Source organism: Pollachius pollachius, assembly GCF_949987615.1.
Source record: "Pollachius pollachius genome assembly, chromosome: 3".
NCBI lineage: Eukaryota > Metazoa > Chordata > Actinopteri > Gadiformes > Gadidae > Pollachius > Pollachius pollachius.
This window is the reverse complement of record NC_136936.1, coordinates 7,007,241-7,024,740: the sequence shown is the minus strand read 5'-3', so window position 1 is coordinate 7,024,740 and position 17,500 is coordinate 7,007,241. Positions and strand designations below refer to the sequence as shown.

The following is a 17,500-nucleotide window of genomic DNA, read 5'->3' as shown; positions in this document are numbered from 1 at the left end:
CTGTGCGGGTCCTGGAGTCGCCACGACGACCCGCTGTCCAACCGCGCCGGCGGCTGCCTCAACAACAAGCTCAGCTACATGCAGAACCCACAGGTGTGTGTGTGTGTGTGTGTGTGAGTGTGGATGGTGCAGGTGAACCAATATAAAAGTAGAAGAGCATCTCTTGTTTATATGGTGCAGCACCTAAAAGCATTCGCATTACTTATTTGGTGCTTTTTTTTCATATTTCATATTTTCATTGTTAAATGCACTTTTGTGTGTCCGTGTGTGTGTGTGTGTGTGTGTTTGTGTATAATTGGTATGTCTCTCTGTGTGTTCAGTACGTGTTTGATGTGAAGAAGCCAAAGGACGAGGTGCTGATGTGTGTGTGTGTGTGTGTGTCTGTGTGTATATGTGTATGTGTTAATGGGCTTGTCTCTCTGTGTGTTCAGTACGTGTTTGATGTGAAGAAGCCAGAGGACGAGGTGCTGGTGTGTCTGCAGCAGAGAGACCGCAGAGCCACGCTGAGGGAGGGCCGGGGAGAGAACCTGGCCGTGGGCTTCGACATTCAGAGGGTCCGTACACTGCGCATGTGTGTGTGTGTGTGTCTGTGGCCAAGGAATATGTAGTGTAGTGTATGTAGTTAAGAGTTATGTTTGAATTGTTTGTTGTGATTGATAAATATGTTTGTTGTGAAGATAATATACAAATAAGAGATATTCATACATATTTTCAATCATTTTTGTTCGTGTGTCTGTATGTTTGTGCTTGTGTGTGTGTCTCCGTGTGTGTCTGTGTGTGTTTGTGTGTGTCTCCGTGTGTGTGTGTGTCTCCATGTGTGTCTGTGTGTGTTTGTGTATGTTTTTGTGTGTGTCTCCGTGTGTGTGTGTATCTCCGTGTGTGTGTGTGTATCTCCCTGTGTGTGTGTGTGTCTCTGTGTGTGTGTGTGTGTGTATCTCCATGTGTGTGTGTGTCTCTGTGTGTGTGTATCTCCGTGTGTGTGTGTGTATCTCCCTGTGTGTGTGTGTGCAGGTGGAGCTGAACAGGATGTACCGGATGCACACGTCCCAGCAGAAGGTGGCCGGCAGCACCTACATCAACTCCCGCAGCGTGTTCAAGCGCGTGGACCTGAAGGAGGGCCGCTACGTCGTTCTCCCCACCACCTTCGACCCCGCCCTGGAGGGAGACTTCCTGCTCAGGCTCTTCAGCGACGTTCCCGCCGACTGCAAGTAAGAATCCTGGGGAACGTTCCCTCCTCTCCACGGCATGGTCCACACCCACGTGGGTAAACGCCAACACGCGTCTCTTGTTCATTTTACATTTACATTTAGGGCATTTAGCAGACGCTTTTATCCAAAGCGACTTAAAATAAGTGCATTTGTTACAATTAGTACATTTGTCATAAGAAGTGAAACAATATATTGCTGTCGGTACAGTAAAGATGTTCATAGAACCAAGTGCAAGTATTACAATCACTAGGCTAACCCGTGTAAAGCAAAGATAGCAGCTACTGTAGATGCTACACAATTAAGTACCTTGAATAAGTGCAATGTACAAGTGCCAGGACGTACAACATTCAATAGTGGCTGTGCATTGGTTTCTATGCAGAGTCGAGGTGAACTCTGAACTGTGAACTCTGTTCATCCGCCTGGGCCCACAGTCTAGGCACTCAAACATGGCTGAGCTTTTCAAATCTGCTCTCCCGAGCAAATGCATTTGAAAACGTCCGTCTCACGCTGTTGTGTAGCCGGTGAAAACGTGCGATGAAGGTCGCCGTGCGATTGTGACGTAGTCTGGATATCTGCGGCCGGTTAAATTTTGTTTATTGTGTCGGCACACGTGTGAGAGAACAGATGACTTTGAAACGAATGAGCTGCCTTTTGAAAACACTGGTGAAAACGTAGTAAGAAAAAAGATAGCGTTTTTGTTTGTTATGGCCCCCATCTGGAATAAACCTCCAGAATGAAAGCGTCGGTTTTATCAAGTGTAATATCCTCAGCTCTACTCACAGATTCCTCTGACTCTGTCTTTGTTCACGCTAAGGTATATTTCACATATATCATTCATATTTAACATGTTCCATCCGCGACCCTCCCTTTCTGTCTCTCTCTCTCTCTGCCTCTCTGTCTCTCTCCCTCTCCCTCTCTCTCTCTCTTTCTCTCTGCCTCTCTCTCTCTCTCTCTCTCTCTCTGTCTCTCTCTCTGCCTCTCTGTCGCCCTCTCTGTCTCCCTCTCTGTCTCTCTCTCTCTCTCTCTGTTGCTCTGCCTCCCCTCTCCCCCTCCCCCCCCCCCCCCCCCCCCCCCCCCCCCCCCCCCAGGGAGCTGACGGTGGACCAGCCTGCCCAGACCTGCTGGTCGGGGATGTGTGGGTACCCCACCCTGGTCACCATGGTCCACGTGCACCAGGCTGACGGGCTGGCAGGCCAGGACTCTGACGGAGGTAGTTACACACGCGCGGCAACGCACACACAATATAAACTCATATCGGGGACACGATATATCTGTTTGTATTTAATATCTGTTTGTATGTCCCTTTTTAAAATGCAAGTATTGTTGTATTGATTGTGTGTGTGTGTGTGTGTGTCCAGTCTCAGACCCCTATGTGATCATCCGCTGTGAGGGGAAGAAGGTTTGCTCCCCGGTGCATAAGGACACGCGGAGCCCGGTGTTCGACACCAAGGCCCTCTTCTACCGCAAGAAGGAGCGCCAGCCCATCAGCATCGAGGTACCACAGCGCCCTCATGGGCGGAGCTTCTACCCCTTGTGGATCTATAACCATAGCATACGGCGAGCCTTGTCTTCTATCCCCTCTAGGCCTACAACCATAACGTCTCTCTGACTCCTCTAGATCTACAACCATAATGTATTGACAGATTGCTCTTCTATCCCCTCTAGATCTACAACCATAATGTGTTGACAGATCTCTCTTCTATCCCCTCTAGGTCTACAACTATAACGTTTCTCTGACTCCTCTAGATCTACAACCATAACGGGTTGACCGATCTCTCTTCTATCCCCTCTAGATCTACAACCATAACGTGTTGACCGATCTCTCTTCTATCCCCTCTAGATCTACAACCATAACGTGTTGACCGATCTCTCTTCTATCCCCTCTAGATCTACAACCATAACGTGATTAAGGACTCCTTCCTGGGTCAGGTGACCCTGACGGCTGAACCCAGTGAGCTGATGCAGCACACTGTCCACCTGAGGGACAAGGGCAATAACCGTGATAACGACCTCCCAGGGACCCTCAACGTCTCCCTGGTGACCAGCAGTCTGCTCACCAGCATCTGAGGCAGGAAGTGAGGAGGGAAGAACGATAAAGAACGCAGTCCAATCATTTTACAATGAATAAATATGGCAAATGTTTACTTCTTAAAAATATTGTTGATCCAAAGAAATAGGGTTAGGGTTAAAATTTTGTTTTTATTAACTGGAACATGTGAAGTAAATATACTCTCTATATAATGAATAGAACATATATAATATGTATATATTTAAATATATATTTCCTCTCATCACATCTGTAATGTGATGTCTGCTTTACATTCAAAATCAAACTATTTCAAAAACCAAACTTTTGAAATAGTTCGAATTTTCAACGGAAGACACATGCCTACTAAAACGTTTACTAGATACAACAGCCAGACAACCCGTGCGGGAGACATGTCCCCAACGGCCAGAAGATGACCTTTCTTCTGCCATCGCGTTTTTAATTCGTCGCCGTAAAAGCCCAGTCAGCGTCTCCTCCGTTCTGAACGCACAGAGGCCTGTCCCTGCTTTCTGATCGGAAAGAGCAGAGACTGGTCCTACAAGAGAAGAGACACACTACAGTGTCGCCTTACTTTCATTAAAATAAACTTCCTCCATCTATTAAAACCCACACTGAGCATCTCCACCGGAGCCTTAACGGGAGCTGAACATTGCGTTGTTTACACCGTTAACATGTCTTAAGACTCAATGGCGAACACAGAGCTTCCAAATGCTTCCGGTGGATTGCTTTGTGCTGCATTGTGCCAAAATAGTTTTTTCTAGAAGTTTCTGATCACATGGATATCCTTATGAATCGCCGCGGCAACGATACAGCACCTTTTTAACCCCTAAGGGCAACGATACAGCACCTTTTCAATCATTAAGGGCAACAATGGAGAAGCTTATTAATTGCAACGGGCAACGGTACAGAACCTCGTTATCCGCCAAAGAAACAAAATAGAAACTCATCAATCGCCAAGGAAACAGTATAGAAACTCATTCCTCGCCAAGGAAACCGTATAGTAGAAACTCATTAATCGCCAAGGAAACAATATAGAAACTTATCAATCGCCAAGGAAACAGTATAGAAACTCATCAATCGCCAAGGAAACAATATAGAAGCTCAGTCATCACCAAGGAAACAATATAGAAACTCATTAATTGCCACAATTTACCACAAATTACCTTTTGTCCACAGAGGTTAACAGTACCAAGAGTGCCTGCATAACCCAGGGACACAGAACTTAACCACTAATGCTGGTCTCGTTAGTGCCTTGCTACTAGCCAAATCTTGCATTGACGCAGTTGCCACGGCTGGCCACTAGATGGCAGTTGAGACGCAGGAGTGTAATTGAACTCTGGAACAGCCTTATACAGCCTTTTAATTCTAAAGTTTCAAAAATATTAACTGTGTCTTTTCACTTGGCCACTGTTGACATGTAATAACCCCGTATGAAGCCTTTTATTGTACTGCTCAAAAAAAAAATAGGAGTCTTAAGGGGTCATACACCAAATATTTATCCACTAGAGCTCAAGTATCGGACCAAACTCTGTATATTAGATGTCATTAGTATCACTTTACTGTGTAACATGTATTGTACCACTATATAATAATAACAATAATTCAAGTTTCTTATTCTGTAGATAGATATTTAGAATGCATAAGTTTACAAAATATAAATGAGGGTCTTATTGTATGTACCGTCATCGTTTACTATTTAGCCTTGCTTTGATAATGTTTACGACAAACTGTGGTAAAGGTTGTTTGTTGAGACATGGACCAACCAAACAATATCTTATAAAAGTCTTTAAAATTGAAGCGACTTCTGTTATGTTTTACTCTCTGACCATGAAAGTGAATGATGTAATAATGTCACTTGATGCGTGTTAAATATGGGCTGTATGATCTAATATTATGATCACACACACACACACACACACACACACAGACACACAAACAGTGGATGAAGATACAGTTTTGGTGTACAGTTTTAAAACTGTACAAAAGTCATTTTCTAACGTGTTCTCAACTGTGCTCTCAAATATTTCTCTAAATTGTGGGATGCAAAAATGTTTGCGAACAAGGGCAAATATACCTTTAAAATAACATGTCATGTAAAATTTGAACGAAGTGAATTTCAAAAGTATGCATTGATTGATTAGTGTTCTAAAGTTGACCCTCACACAATAGGAACGATTGTGTGTGTTTGTGCGTCTGTGTATGTGTATAACACATCGTAAGCGACCGTAATGAGTTCACTATTTTTAATAGTTTGGCCTATTCAGGTAAAGGCCATTTCCTGTCCTTATTTCAGAACCAGGAAGTCAAGAAGTACACAGAACGAAACTTGGGGGACAATGTTATTGTTATTGCCGTAAAGGTCATTCAGAGTCAGCATCACTAAGTCACGTATACACTTTATAGGACAGTAAGGAGCATCCAGTCGAGTTAAACATAAAAGATTAAAGAGAAACGGTGTGTGTGTGTCGTGTGAGATAGAGAGCAAGAGAGTGAGAGAGTCAGTGGACTGTACAGGACAGGATGGTTGATCTGAAACACTAACAAAGGCCGGCATGACATTTACCACAAAAACACTGTGTGTATGTGTGTGTGTGTGTGCCTTCATTTTCGTGTACACAATTACATCTGATTACATCTGGCCCCCACTGAGTCTCTGTCTCTTTGTCTCTCTCTCTCTCTCTCTCTCTCTCTCTCTCTCTCTCCCTCTCACACCCACCCTTCCCCTCTCTCTCCCAGTAGGGATCAGTAGCAGTGAATGGGTGCTGCGTGCGCTGACACGGTTAATACCTCTACACATGGGAGAGAGAGGGGAGGGGGAGAGGCAGAGGAAGAAACTCATTCACTTCTTAGCCCTCCATGCAAAGGTAAGGAGAGAGGGAGAAACAGAGAGAGACATCTGAACTTTATTCAGAAACCTACAGAGAGCAAGATAGTATCTCAACATTATTCAGAAAACTACAGAGAGAGAAAGAGAGATAGAGAGAGAGAGAGAGAGAGAGAGAGAGAGAGCTAGAGAGAGAAAGAGAGATTCAATAGGAAGTATCTCTAAACTGAGAGTGAAGAAGTCTCCATCGTTTAACCTCTACCATCTGGACTTCAACTGGTGGTGCCTATAGCACCTCCAGGCTGCTCCTTCCCCTTCTCTTCCTCCTCCTCCTCCACTTCATCTGTCCATTCTCCTGGGCTCCTCGGGGGGGGAGTTGGATCCACCCCTACTGTACTCCTCTGGAGCGAGGGATCACAGGAGGTGTGAGAGAAGGAGCGAAGAGGAGGAGAGGAGACGTATCTAGAGGTAAGAGCAGGGGCTTGAAGCGAAGACACTGCATTTAATTCCTAAAGCTCCTTAGTGTGTGTGTGTGTGTTAATGCATGTGCGTGTTCTAAAGGGGCTGTTTATTTTTGTGCTGCTCTCGTGGAAACATGCATGCCGTGATACTTGTGTGGGGCTTGAGACAAGTACAGCAGGGATCTAATCAAGACTAGCTTTGTTAATTTAGCCCACAAGCAAACTATTTAGAACTTATCTTGAGTGCCACTAGCGAGACAGGAGACCCAGCACTGTTACAATCACCTCTTAACATGTGTTTGGTGTGTTGCAGGCTTCCAGACTGTTGGCACGTAGCATTTTACCATGTAATCAATGACAGAGGCACCAGTTTACTGCACACACATTCGTGTGCAGCAAACCTGTGGCAATTCTGACCTAATCGTAAATTTTGTGCCGCTTTAAGCTCTGATAATTTGCTCTGTTAAGGAAATGGTTAAAACTGTGTTAGAAGGATTGTGGACGAATACTTTATTCATCCAAAAGGATTTTCAAGTTTTTCCGTCGCAAACTGCGAGACAGAAGACAAACTCAAAGAAACAGGATAAAAATCAGAGAATACTATGACAAACAATACAAGAAGATTATTCATACTATGAAAAACAATATGAAGAGTGAGATAATATGATACACAATATAGGAATATTATTAATACGATGATACATAATATAATGATATTATTAATACTATGATAATTAATATAAATAAGGTTATTAATACTATGATACACAATATATGAAGATTATTAATACTATAATACACAATGTAAGACTATTACTAATTATATGACACACAATATAAGATAATTATTAATAATATGATACACAATATAAGAATATTAATAATACAATGTTACACAATATAAGCATATTATTAATAATATGATACACAATATAAGGATATTAATAATACTATTATTAATTATTAATAATAATAATTATTACTAACACAATGTAAGAATATAAGCGTGACAAAGTAAGAAGAGGAGATTCCCATCAACAATAGCAGGTGTAGTGAAAAGAAGTCCTGAATGAAAGTAGTGATGCTAAACATATCTTCCATACTTATATATTGGACTGAGTGTTTGGATTGGCTGCTGGTTCCTCCCTATGTAATCACAGAGCTTTTGTGTTTTTATCTGAGGCAAAGGTGTGCCTGGGCTGGGTCAGTCTCTCTCTCTCTCTCAATGCGTCCAGAGGGCAGAACCTCTGGGCAGGTTGTTCCGACCCAAAGAGCTCCCCTGGTCCGTTTCATATCTTTATTGTTGCTATTCAACAATAAATTGCCCTCAAGATTTGCCCGTGAAAGAATCTGTTTGAAGCTTGTTGTGTTGTACTTTATACACGCACACCCGTCACTTGATCTGAAACAATCACTGAGCCAAACAAAGATCTTTCCCTTCAGCAAAATAAAACTTCAGTCCATTGTATTGCAATAGCTGAATTGCCCTTCGACTGGTCAGAAACAATGAAACCATGACTCTAGAATAGACCCAATCCTGCCTCATAATAGTGTTTGAGTACTCAGGAATCTGCGTGTCTTGGGGGAGAGGGTAAATTAACATGGGTAGTGGTCATCTGTGTGTTGGTATGTGTGTATGTGTCTGTGTCTGTCTGTGAGCTTGTTTAGTTGTGGTTTTTCAGTGCACCTGAGTTGTGAATCCGTGTTCAGATTCACGGGTTGTGGCTGTGCGATCGAATTTCTGTCGTGCAATGTCTCAGACACCCGTGCTCAAATATTCTGCAATACTGAGGGCTCTCTCTCTCTCTCTCTCTCTCTCTCTCTCTCTCTCTCTCTCTCTCTCTCTCTCTCTCTCTCTCTCTCTCTCTCTCTCTTTATTTCTCTCTCATTCACATAGCAAACTACTTTCCAAGTCAGAGTTTGACTTCTTCGGTTCTTTTTAGTTAGAGTTTTAGTGCAAGCATACACATGCACACACGCAGACCCACGACCGGCCATAACCTTTGTTCCAGACCTGTGCAGGGGTAATTGCATGCTAAAACATTGATGAGGAGTGTGTGTACTGTGCGCCTATAATGAGACAGGGAGAAAGATAGCGCAAGGGATGTGGGAGAAAGAGAGGTGTATTAGAATTTTACATCTTTCGAGAAACACATCGATATAGCATGTAGGTGAGTCTACATCGGCATCATTGTTTATAGTTTTTGTGTTCCTGTTTTGTGTATGTGTGTGCTTGTTATCTTTCTATTAATTAGACCCAGGGTGCGATTTGCCGGTGGGGATGGTGGGGATTATCCCCCCCTCTGGTTTACACGTCCTACCCTCTGCTGAATTATTTTTATCCTCGGTGGGGATAAAAATTATCCCCCCCACCCAAAGTATTTTCACCATTACATTGTAATAATTAACAACCAAAATACACAGGGTCCGTCTTCATTTTGAAACATTTTAAAATGTTTCTCAAAATTATCCCCCCCTCTGGTTTTTTCACAAATCGCACCCTGATTAGACAAGTGGTATTTCTACCTTATTGTAAAGAATGCATTCTGACTTTTAAACAAGACACAACTCAATTGTATCATACACTCTGCACACTTCTGCAGAAGCCATTCATCAACTTTTCATTTTGTATCATTTTAGCTCTACTTGGACAGTGATAGCCATGGTGCTAGCTTGCTACTTGATGTGAGATGGTGCTAGTTAGCTGTACAAAGAAAGTGCTAGAAGCCGTGGTGCTAGCTAGCTACTGGATATACAATGGTGGTCGGTTAGCTGTGATAAGACAGTGCTCGTTGTCACCTGTAGGTTCAGAGGTAGGCCTAATGAAGAGAGAGAGTAAATTATGAATGACTGGTAATTATTTTCGACACGCAATTGTAGTCACATGTACACATCCATACAAACACACACACATACACGCACACACGCACACACGCACACACACACACACACACACACACACACACACACACACACACACACACACCAATAGGTATGGTTACACTCAATTATTTGCTGCCTGTAATGGGGCAGGCTTATGCCTCAGAGCAGTTAAGATTCAAAGTCTTGCTACTACTATAGCGGCCCCCGTGCTCTGTGTCTACAGCTTACTGAAACCCCCTAGTAATGCTGATGCTGCAAATTAAACTCTGTGGCAGACTGATTAACACAAGACTGGTCAGAGGTCAGATGTCAGATAAAGGTTGACTGTCATCGTCACTGTGCTGATCCATCACCACGCAGTCAATCATTTAACAGGGCTGCTCTTATTAACACGCACGCACACACACACACACACACACACACACACACACACACACACACACACACACACACACACACACACACACACACAACCACCAATAAACAAATAAATTCATAGATCCAGAAACACAGGTGCACACACATACTACTGCTGAAATGCCATTTGGTTGGTGTGCACATTTTTGCAAGGGAAGTTTGTCCCTTATACATAACTATTGAATTAACACACACACACACGCACACACACACACACACACACACACACACACACACACACACACACACACACACACTCAAACAACAGACAGTAATGGGATTTGTTTTTTGTGTGGATTAGCACAGAGACCCCTGTCACATGACCAGGGAAGGAGGTTCCAAGCCAGAGCATGGTCACATGACCAGGGTCATTGAGGGAGCTGGTGGTGATGAACAGAGACATGTGTGTGGGTGTGGCCTCTGGATAATGACAACATTTACAACAGTCTTCCCTGAAGTTACTTTCATTTGTACCGATTCTTTGTGTGTGTGCGTGTCTGTGTGTGTGTGTGTGTGTGTGTGTGTGCGTGTGTGTGCGTGTGTGTGCGTGTGTGTGTATGTGTATGTGGGTGTGTATGTCTGTGTGTGTGTTTGTGTCTGTCTGTGTGTCTGTGTATGCATATATAATGCATCTGTGTGTGTTTGTGTGTGAGTGTGTGTGTGTGTGTGTTGGGGGGGGGGGATTGTGTGTGTGTGTTAGTGTTTTTTTAAATGCTTAAATAGTGGCTGTATGTGTGTTGGGGGCCCATAAAGGGGCCTCCAGGGGCCAGAAGGTGCTCCACAGGGCTGACTCTGACCTCAGGAAAGCAGACCAAGATGCCTTCAGGGGACATAGTAAATGTGTGTGGCTCTTTGATCATGTTTATGGGGCTAGGGAGTTTGACTCCTGGTGGAAAGGTTCTGGGTTGCATCCCCAATGTCTGCCCCCTGCAGGCGCCCGTGGACATGGGATGCCTGGCCCCAAGGGGGGGGTCTGCCCCCGACTGGGGGTTTGGAGGGGACACGTCCCCTCCGACCCCCCCAAGATGGGGGCAGACCCCCCCTTGGGGGGGGGGTCTGCCCCCGACTTGGGAGGTCGGAGGGGACACGTCCCCTCCAATATTGGAGAGAGGCGCATTTGTCCCACCGAAAAATGATACCGGGGGGAGAAAAATATTTTATTTTATTTTGAAAGCGCAACACAGCGTCTTGTCACCGCTTCTTATTCTAAAAAACTGGATGATTGAGCGTGCAATTAAAGAATTGATTTGATATTTATCAGTTCATTACTGCGATTCAAAATGTGTTTTCCTTTACATTTACAAATGTATCTTTTTAGTAGAATAAAATATATTTGTGAATTTTTTCTGTGTAGTTAATTTATGACATATTTCTGTTCAAACCATTAACGGATCTGTCAGGTTTCCGATATGTGTCCCCCCAACGTTAAACTCATTCCTACGCCCCTGCCTGCCCCTACCTGCTCCTTAATGTTATGCATCTGCATTCACTGTCATTCGCTTTGGATTAAAGTGTCACAATGGCTCAATAGTTAATAGCGTGTGAGTGTGTTGGTTAATAGACATGGCTCCTAGAACAAATGCATTCTGGGTAATCACACCACAGCACGGTTTAATACTGAACTCTGTCTTTTAATAATTCCAAGATCAATGCGCTACAAATCCAACATTAGAACGGTCAAACACAACCTTCCTTGACAACGCAAAAACTATTTTCTCAAACCGCCGCAGAAGAACGTTTAAATTCAGCTGGTAAAGGGAACCGTAGTCCATAGCTTTATTGATGGAATTAACTCAAACGTGAGCGTCATTCGCGTTGGTGACCGTGGTATGAGCGGAGTGAACCTAACGGTTTAGAACAGGAGTCGCTGTTGTGCGTGTCAGCAGGGGTCTCATGTTCTGTGTTCTAATCCCCTCTCTGCGTTCCTCAGGCAGGCCTGCTCATCGCTCATGTTGACTGCGAGAGACGCCAACCGGAGCCATGGTCATTCTACAGCAGGTGTGTGTGTGTTTGTCTGTGTGTGTGTGAGTGTGTGTGTGTGTGTGTATGTGTGTGTGTGTGTGTCTGGGACCCCTGCTATGTTTTAACCTCTCGACATCAGTATCACTAAGGATAAGCTACTAATCGGACTACTTTGTTCTATAACCCTCCCTCTCTCCCTCTCTTCTGCTCTCCCTCTATCCCTCTCCATCTCTCCCTCTTCATCCATCTCTCTCTCCCTCTCTCTCTAGCTCTCCATCTCTCTCACTCTGTAACGCATTTCACAGCACGCATGATGCATGTCCATGTATCTTGTTATGTATCGGTGTTCATTGTGTGTGTGTGTGTGTGTGTCTGTGTGTGTGTCTGTGTGTGTGTGTGTGTGTGTCTGTGTGTGTGCGTGCGTGTGTGTATGTGTGTGTGTGTGTGTGTGTGTGTGTGTGTGTGTGTGTTGCCCTCTGTAATGGCCTTGTTGACACCCGTTGAATGTGCCGCTGAACTTGTCAGGCTTTCTGATGAACTAATAAACCCTGACAGCACCCCCCCCCCCCTTCTCCACACACACAAACACACGCACACACACACACACACACACACACACACACACACACACGCACACAAACATACACATACACATACACACACACGCACACAAACAGAAATGGACATATTGAATGAGCTAACTAGGACACACACACATACACACATACACTGTTTGTGGCTGACTGAACTATTTAGACTGTGGGAGCACGAAGACGAGAGAGTTCCACTAAACGGTTGATGGAGTCTGCCTCGTCTACCGGAGTACATTCTGTTCAAGCTTTCAAAAAATTGGTTCATATTCTGGATCTGGATCTGATTTTTTTATTAATTATTTTACAACAGAATTGCATTCTTCTTTTAAATGGGGATACAGTTTGATTTGTTTTTGGTACTTTTTATAAATTTGATAAATTTAGAACTTTAAGAGTTGACGACATATTTCACTGCCCTGTTGTTGCGTAGAACGCCATGATAGTCAAATTTCTTTTGTCATGTTGTTTTTATTAGTTTTAGCTTTCTATCATCATTTTTGATTACAACAAAATGCACGTTGAACCAAGAAGATCCATTTTCCCGACAAAGTGAACCGAGGACATATGATCAGGAATCATTCACTAACCTTTCCTTGAGCCTCTGGGGACCGTGACACAGAGTGAGCTGGTGTCTGCACCCTTTAAACCCTCACTGGTCAACGGTTTGTTGAAGTTGAGGTCGCCATGCCGACAGAGATTAATGTGACGGGTTCCGATGCGCCGCCAACGGGCTTGGAGAGACGGCCCAGCTACAGATTCCCCACCGTTGTCCAGGTAACAGCGAACCCTGACCCAGGAAGTTGGTGATGCCAGCATCGTCTGTCTGAAGCAGAACTCAGTCTGTCTCAGGGACTAACGCCCTTGACTGAGATTTCGGCATTTCTGCAACCATTGAGACTTCCCTTTCTTAGTTTACAGCAGAAAGCGAAGTTAATGATGCTAGCTAAGTACCGCGCATCATGCATAAGGTTCTCATGGTGTCGGCCCTGCCTCACACGGTGTGTGACAAAAGACAAAATGAGACAATGAATGAAACTAGGTCCCTCTAGTGGGCAGGTAGGGAAAGTACAGGTTCTATACAATGATAGGTTTTAAGACTAATTGATGGAGGCCAAAACCATTGCACAAAACCAAGAACAGGATACATACATTTATTCTTAGAATTATTTTGTTTCTGGCTTCATAATATCTGTTTCCTTTCTGCAATACAAATGAATAAGAGCAAACCACAGTTTATTGTGTTATTTCCCTTAATTTCCCTTCAACTAGTTGCATACTTCCACCAACATTTTTGCGTGGTGACGGGGAGCATGCATTGTTTAGCTGTGTCACGTCGTTCACTTGTGTGTTTGTTCTAACTCAGTCCACTTCAGTGGGTTTGAACATTCCACTGGAACTAGCATTCATTCATCGCTTATTTAATGAATTAATTTATGGAGGACTCATTCCTAGACACACACACTGGAATGGTGTTTGCAGTATAAAGGGGAGGTGTGTGTGTGTGTGTGTGTGTGTGTGTGTTTGTGTGTGCACGTGCAGCAGGACATAGGTTAGATGGATCCAAGCCGTGTGTGAGAGTGCTGTACACCAGTAAACAGTGAATATTTATGTTGATCTTCACCTCAAGCAGAAACAGAACTCTGTCTGAGCTTTAATGGGTCAGTGGGCCGGCCGTGCGTCAGTAATGCATGTTGTCTGTGACCTTTGTGCAAATTGCCCATCTATATGTAAATGGCTTGCGTTTTATTTAGCTGCATAATTAAAGTGCCACTAAGGTCCCATACGGTCTTCAATTCTCACTAGTATTCTGGGTGTCACACTTATTTAGTCCATTTAGCTCAACTTCCTGTGGCAAAGTCTGATATCCATTTGGTAATGTATCCCTCCATTTCATGGACGTGACCTAGGTATGTTCCTCTTTTTCGCTCCAAAGATCTATAAAGTATGTACAAGGCCTCCTTCAGCCTGGGTCTGGATGCACGTCCCACCCTGAGCGCTTGAGATGCACCTGGTTCAGCCTGCCACCAGGGGGCAGACATTCGTCGGGAAAGTGTCTTGTCAGATACACTCTCAGTCTGGAAGGCCTTCTATGTTCGCTGACGCGGACTCAGTAGTTCACTATACTATGACCATGTTTGTGAAGTGCACTTTCACCAGAATAGCTTCAGGAGTTTAAGGTTGTTGTATCATTGCTTTTGCAGCAGTTTTGACTTTTATCAAGTACGAAACTGAGCAAGTTGTCAGTGTACCCAAGACTTTTAGAGAGAGAGAGAGGAAGAGAGAGAGAGAGAGAGAGAGAGAGAGACAGAGAGAGAGAGAGAGAGAGAGTGTGTGCGCTTGTGTTTGCATGTGTCTGTGTGCGTGTGTTGTTTGCGTGTGCGTGTCTGTCTGTGTCAGTGTGTGTTACCCTGCTACAGAGGAATCATACATGGCTATTAGTGTAATTGAACACCCATCTCCAGAACAGCCGAGCACCTTGAATTATTAACCTGTCGCCGTGGTAGGGCCTGACGTACGCAGGCCACGGAGACATGACATCAGCCTGTCCACCTCACACCACAAACCACACACACCACACCACACATAGCATGGAGAAGAAGCCCTCCATTAAGGAGTTAGTTATGGGGGCTTTTATGTAGCACTGTTGTTGCGTTACTGCCACACCTTTGTGTTGCTAATATTCTATTGTGTTGATAAAACACTGTTGCTTTTCGAACATCCTCTTGTTGTTGAGGAAACACTTTTATTGTGTTGCTAACATGTATTGTTGTGTTGCCTGGATACCATTGTTATGTTTCAAGCGTAGTATTTTTTTGTCGCTAACATAGTATTGTTTTGTCGCTAACATAGTATTGTCGTGTTGCTAACATAGTATTGTTGTGTTGCTAACTTAGTATTGTTGTGTTGCTAGCATAGTATTGTTGTGTTGCTAACATAGCATTGTTGTGTTGCTGACTTAGTATTGTTGTGTTACTAGCATAGTATTGTTGTGTTGCTAACATAGTATTGTTGTGTTGCTAACTCAGCATTGTTGTGTGCTAACATAGTATTGCCTGGCTACCATCATTGTGTTACTAACTGCTTACTTGTGGTGCTCTGACTTGTGAAGATCGAAGTCGGCGGTGATGTGCAGCGCTTAGCTTGTGCTCTTGCTCCAGTGTTGATCGTATACGTTGTGATTGTTCTCAAGTCTTTTATTATCATCCTGATAATTATAAAATGACCAGCCTATAATGTCCTGATCCACATACCTCTTCAGCAGTGTCGTTTTATGTGCTGGTTTCTCTGTCAGGTTCAAAGTGTGAACACAGAAACTGGATAGGTCTGCTGCAACATTAAACTTCTGTGTAACTTAAACATCATTGGTCACGTGTGCTGGCAAACAAGCTAAATGCTTGGCACAACGCCGGTCCATCGCAGTGTCCCGAAAAGTCACATATCAACTTTATATTGAACTGACCCATAGTAAGTAGACCGGACATTTCAAACTTTATTTATATAGTGTTTTTTGTGTACAGCAAAGAAAAGTCCTTATCAATGAAGCACCACAACGATGAAAACAACAAATCAGTCATGGAAAAAATCACAGAGATAGTTTCTGCTTAATGGTGGTCCAGTCTGCTTAATGGTGGTCCATTCTGCTTAATGGTGGTCCAGTCTGCTTAATGGTGGTCCATTCTGCTTAATGGTGGTCCAATTGTGGTCTGCCAAGTGGACCATTAGTTCAGTAGAGCCTCATTGATTTTTGTTGACCCCAGGTCCCCAGGCATATACTACTGGTCAGGTGGTTTACTGTATGATGTACTGTACTGTATTTAAACTGTGTTGTGTAAATCTGGGATGGGAGGCACTTTCTTGGAAGCTGGTATAGCTGACAGAACACAAATGGCTGTGCTCACAAATCTTCACTTTCAAGTGGGTCATAATAAATGTACTGTACCCCTCACATCACATGCAGCCAGCCGTTATCCTTCCTCAATACAATCACAAACACTGTTCTATGTATAGTTTGGGGGAGCTTAAATATATTAGATTGTTTCTTTAACTTTAATTGTGATCAATACCCCTTTGTGGCAGTACTACAGATTACATGCTATCGGCGAAATTCAGACTCCAACGTTGATAACACACTTCCGCGGGTTTGATTCCCTGTCATTGTTATGACCTTGTTTCCACCCGGATCTCTGCAGGTAAATCTGTGATGGGAGACTGATCGGAGGTCGGGTAGAGACCGCAGCGCCACATGTAAGATACACTCATCTGATAAGAAACTAGAGGAGGCACCAGAGCATGGCGAAGGGGGAGAGAGGAGGGGGAGAGAGAAGGAAGGAGGGAGAAGGGGGAGAGAGAATGAGGGAGGGAGAAGAAGGGAGGGAGGAGGAAGAGAGAAGGAGGGAGGGAGTAAGGGGAGAGAGTAAAGGAGGGAGAGAGGAGGGGAGAGAGAATGAGAGAAGGGGGGGAGAGAAGGAGGGAGGAGGGGAGCGAGAAGGAGGGGGAGAGAAGGAGGTAGGAGGGGGAGAGAGGAGCAAAAGGGAGAGAAAGAATTGGGATGATGATTAAGGGGCAAGAGGGGAAAAAAGGCTGCAGTGTAGAGAAAGGTCAATTTCAGATCGTTGAAGGAGAGGCAACAAGGATAAGACTGGAAGATGGATAAAGAGAGAGAGAGCGTGGACTGTGCTGTTTTAAATATTTTAACTGTTGGTTCCTGATAGTGGTGTGTTTGCCCCAGGTGCCCTTCTGAAGAGAGAAAGAGAGAGAGAGAGAGTGTGTGTGTGTGTGTGTGTGTGTGTGTGTGTGTGTGTGTGTGTGTGTGTGTGTGTGTGTGTGTGTGTGTGGGTGTGTGTGTGCGTGTGTGTGTGTGTGAGAGAGAGAGACATATGGACTCTATGGTTTGTGGTGTTATGTTCAGGTAGCCCTGAGTCCTGTTTCCCAGATGGAGTATTTAGGTGATTAAACGGACACACACACACACACACACACACACACACACACACACACACACACACACACACAGTATCTCCTCATACTTCAACACCCACTAGCGTAGTAACACAAACCTTACAGTAACCTCTTACATGTTCCTCTCTAAAATATTAACAGAAGAG

The 17,500-nt window shown here is 44.0% G+C and overlaps 1 protein-coding gene across 1 annotated transcript in view; it reads left to right on the top strand.

Moving 5' to 3' along the window:
* Nucleotides 1–5,032, top strand: part of LOC307073712 (calpain-5-like) — a 25,061-nt gene extending 20,029 nt beyond the window's left edge. The window contains exons 8-13 of the mRNA XM_079733655.1: nucleotides 1–93; nucleotides 432–554; nucleotides 1,012–1,208; nucleotides 2,297–2,418; nucleotides 2,567–2,703; nucleotides 3,096–5,032. The exon at nucleotides 1–93 is cut by the window's left edge and continues 103 nt beyond it. Of these exons, the coding sequence (XP_079589781.1) occupies nucleotides 1–93; nucleotides 432–554; nucleotides 1,012–1,208; nucleotides 2,297–2,418; nucleotides 2,567–2,703; nucleotides 3,096–3,275 (852 nt within the window). The 3' untranslated portion in view covers nucleotides 3,276–5,032. The remainder of the gene's footprint in view (nucleotides 94–431; nucleotides 555–1,011; nucleotides 1,209–2,296; nucleotides 2,419–2,566; nucleotides 2,704–3,095) is intronic.
* The last annotated feature ends 12,468 nt before the right edge of the window (nucleotides 5,033–17,500 follow it).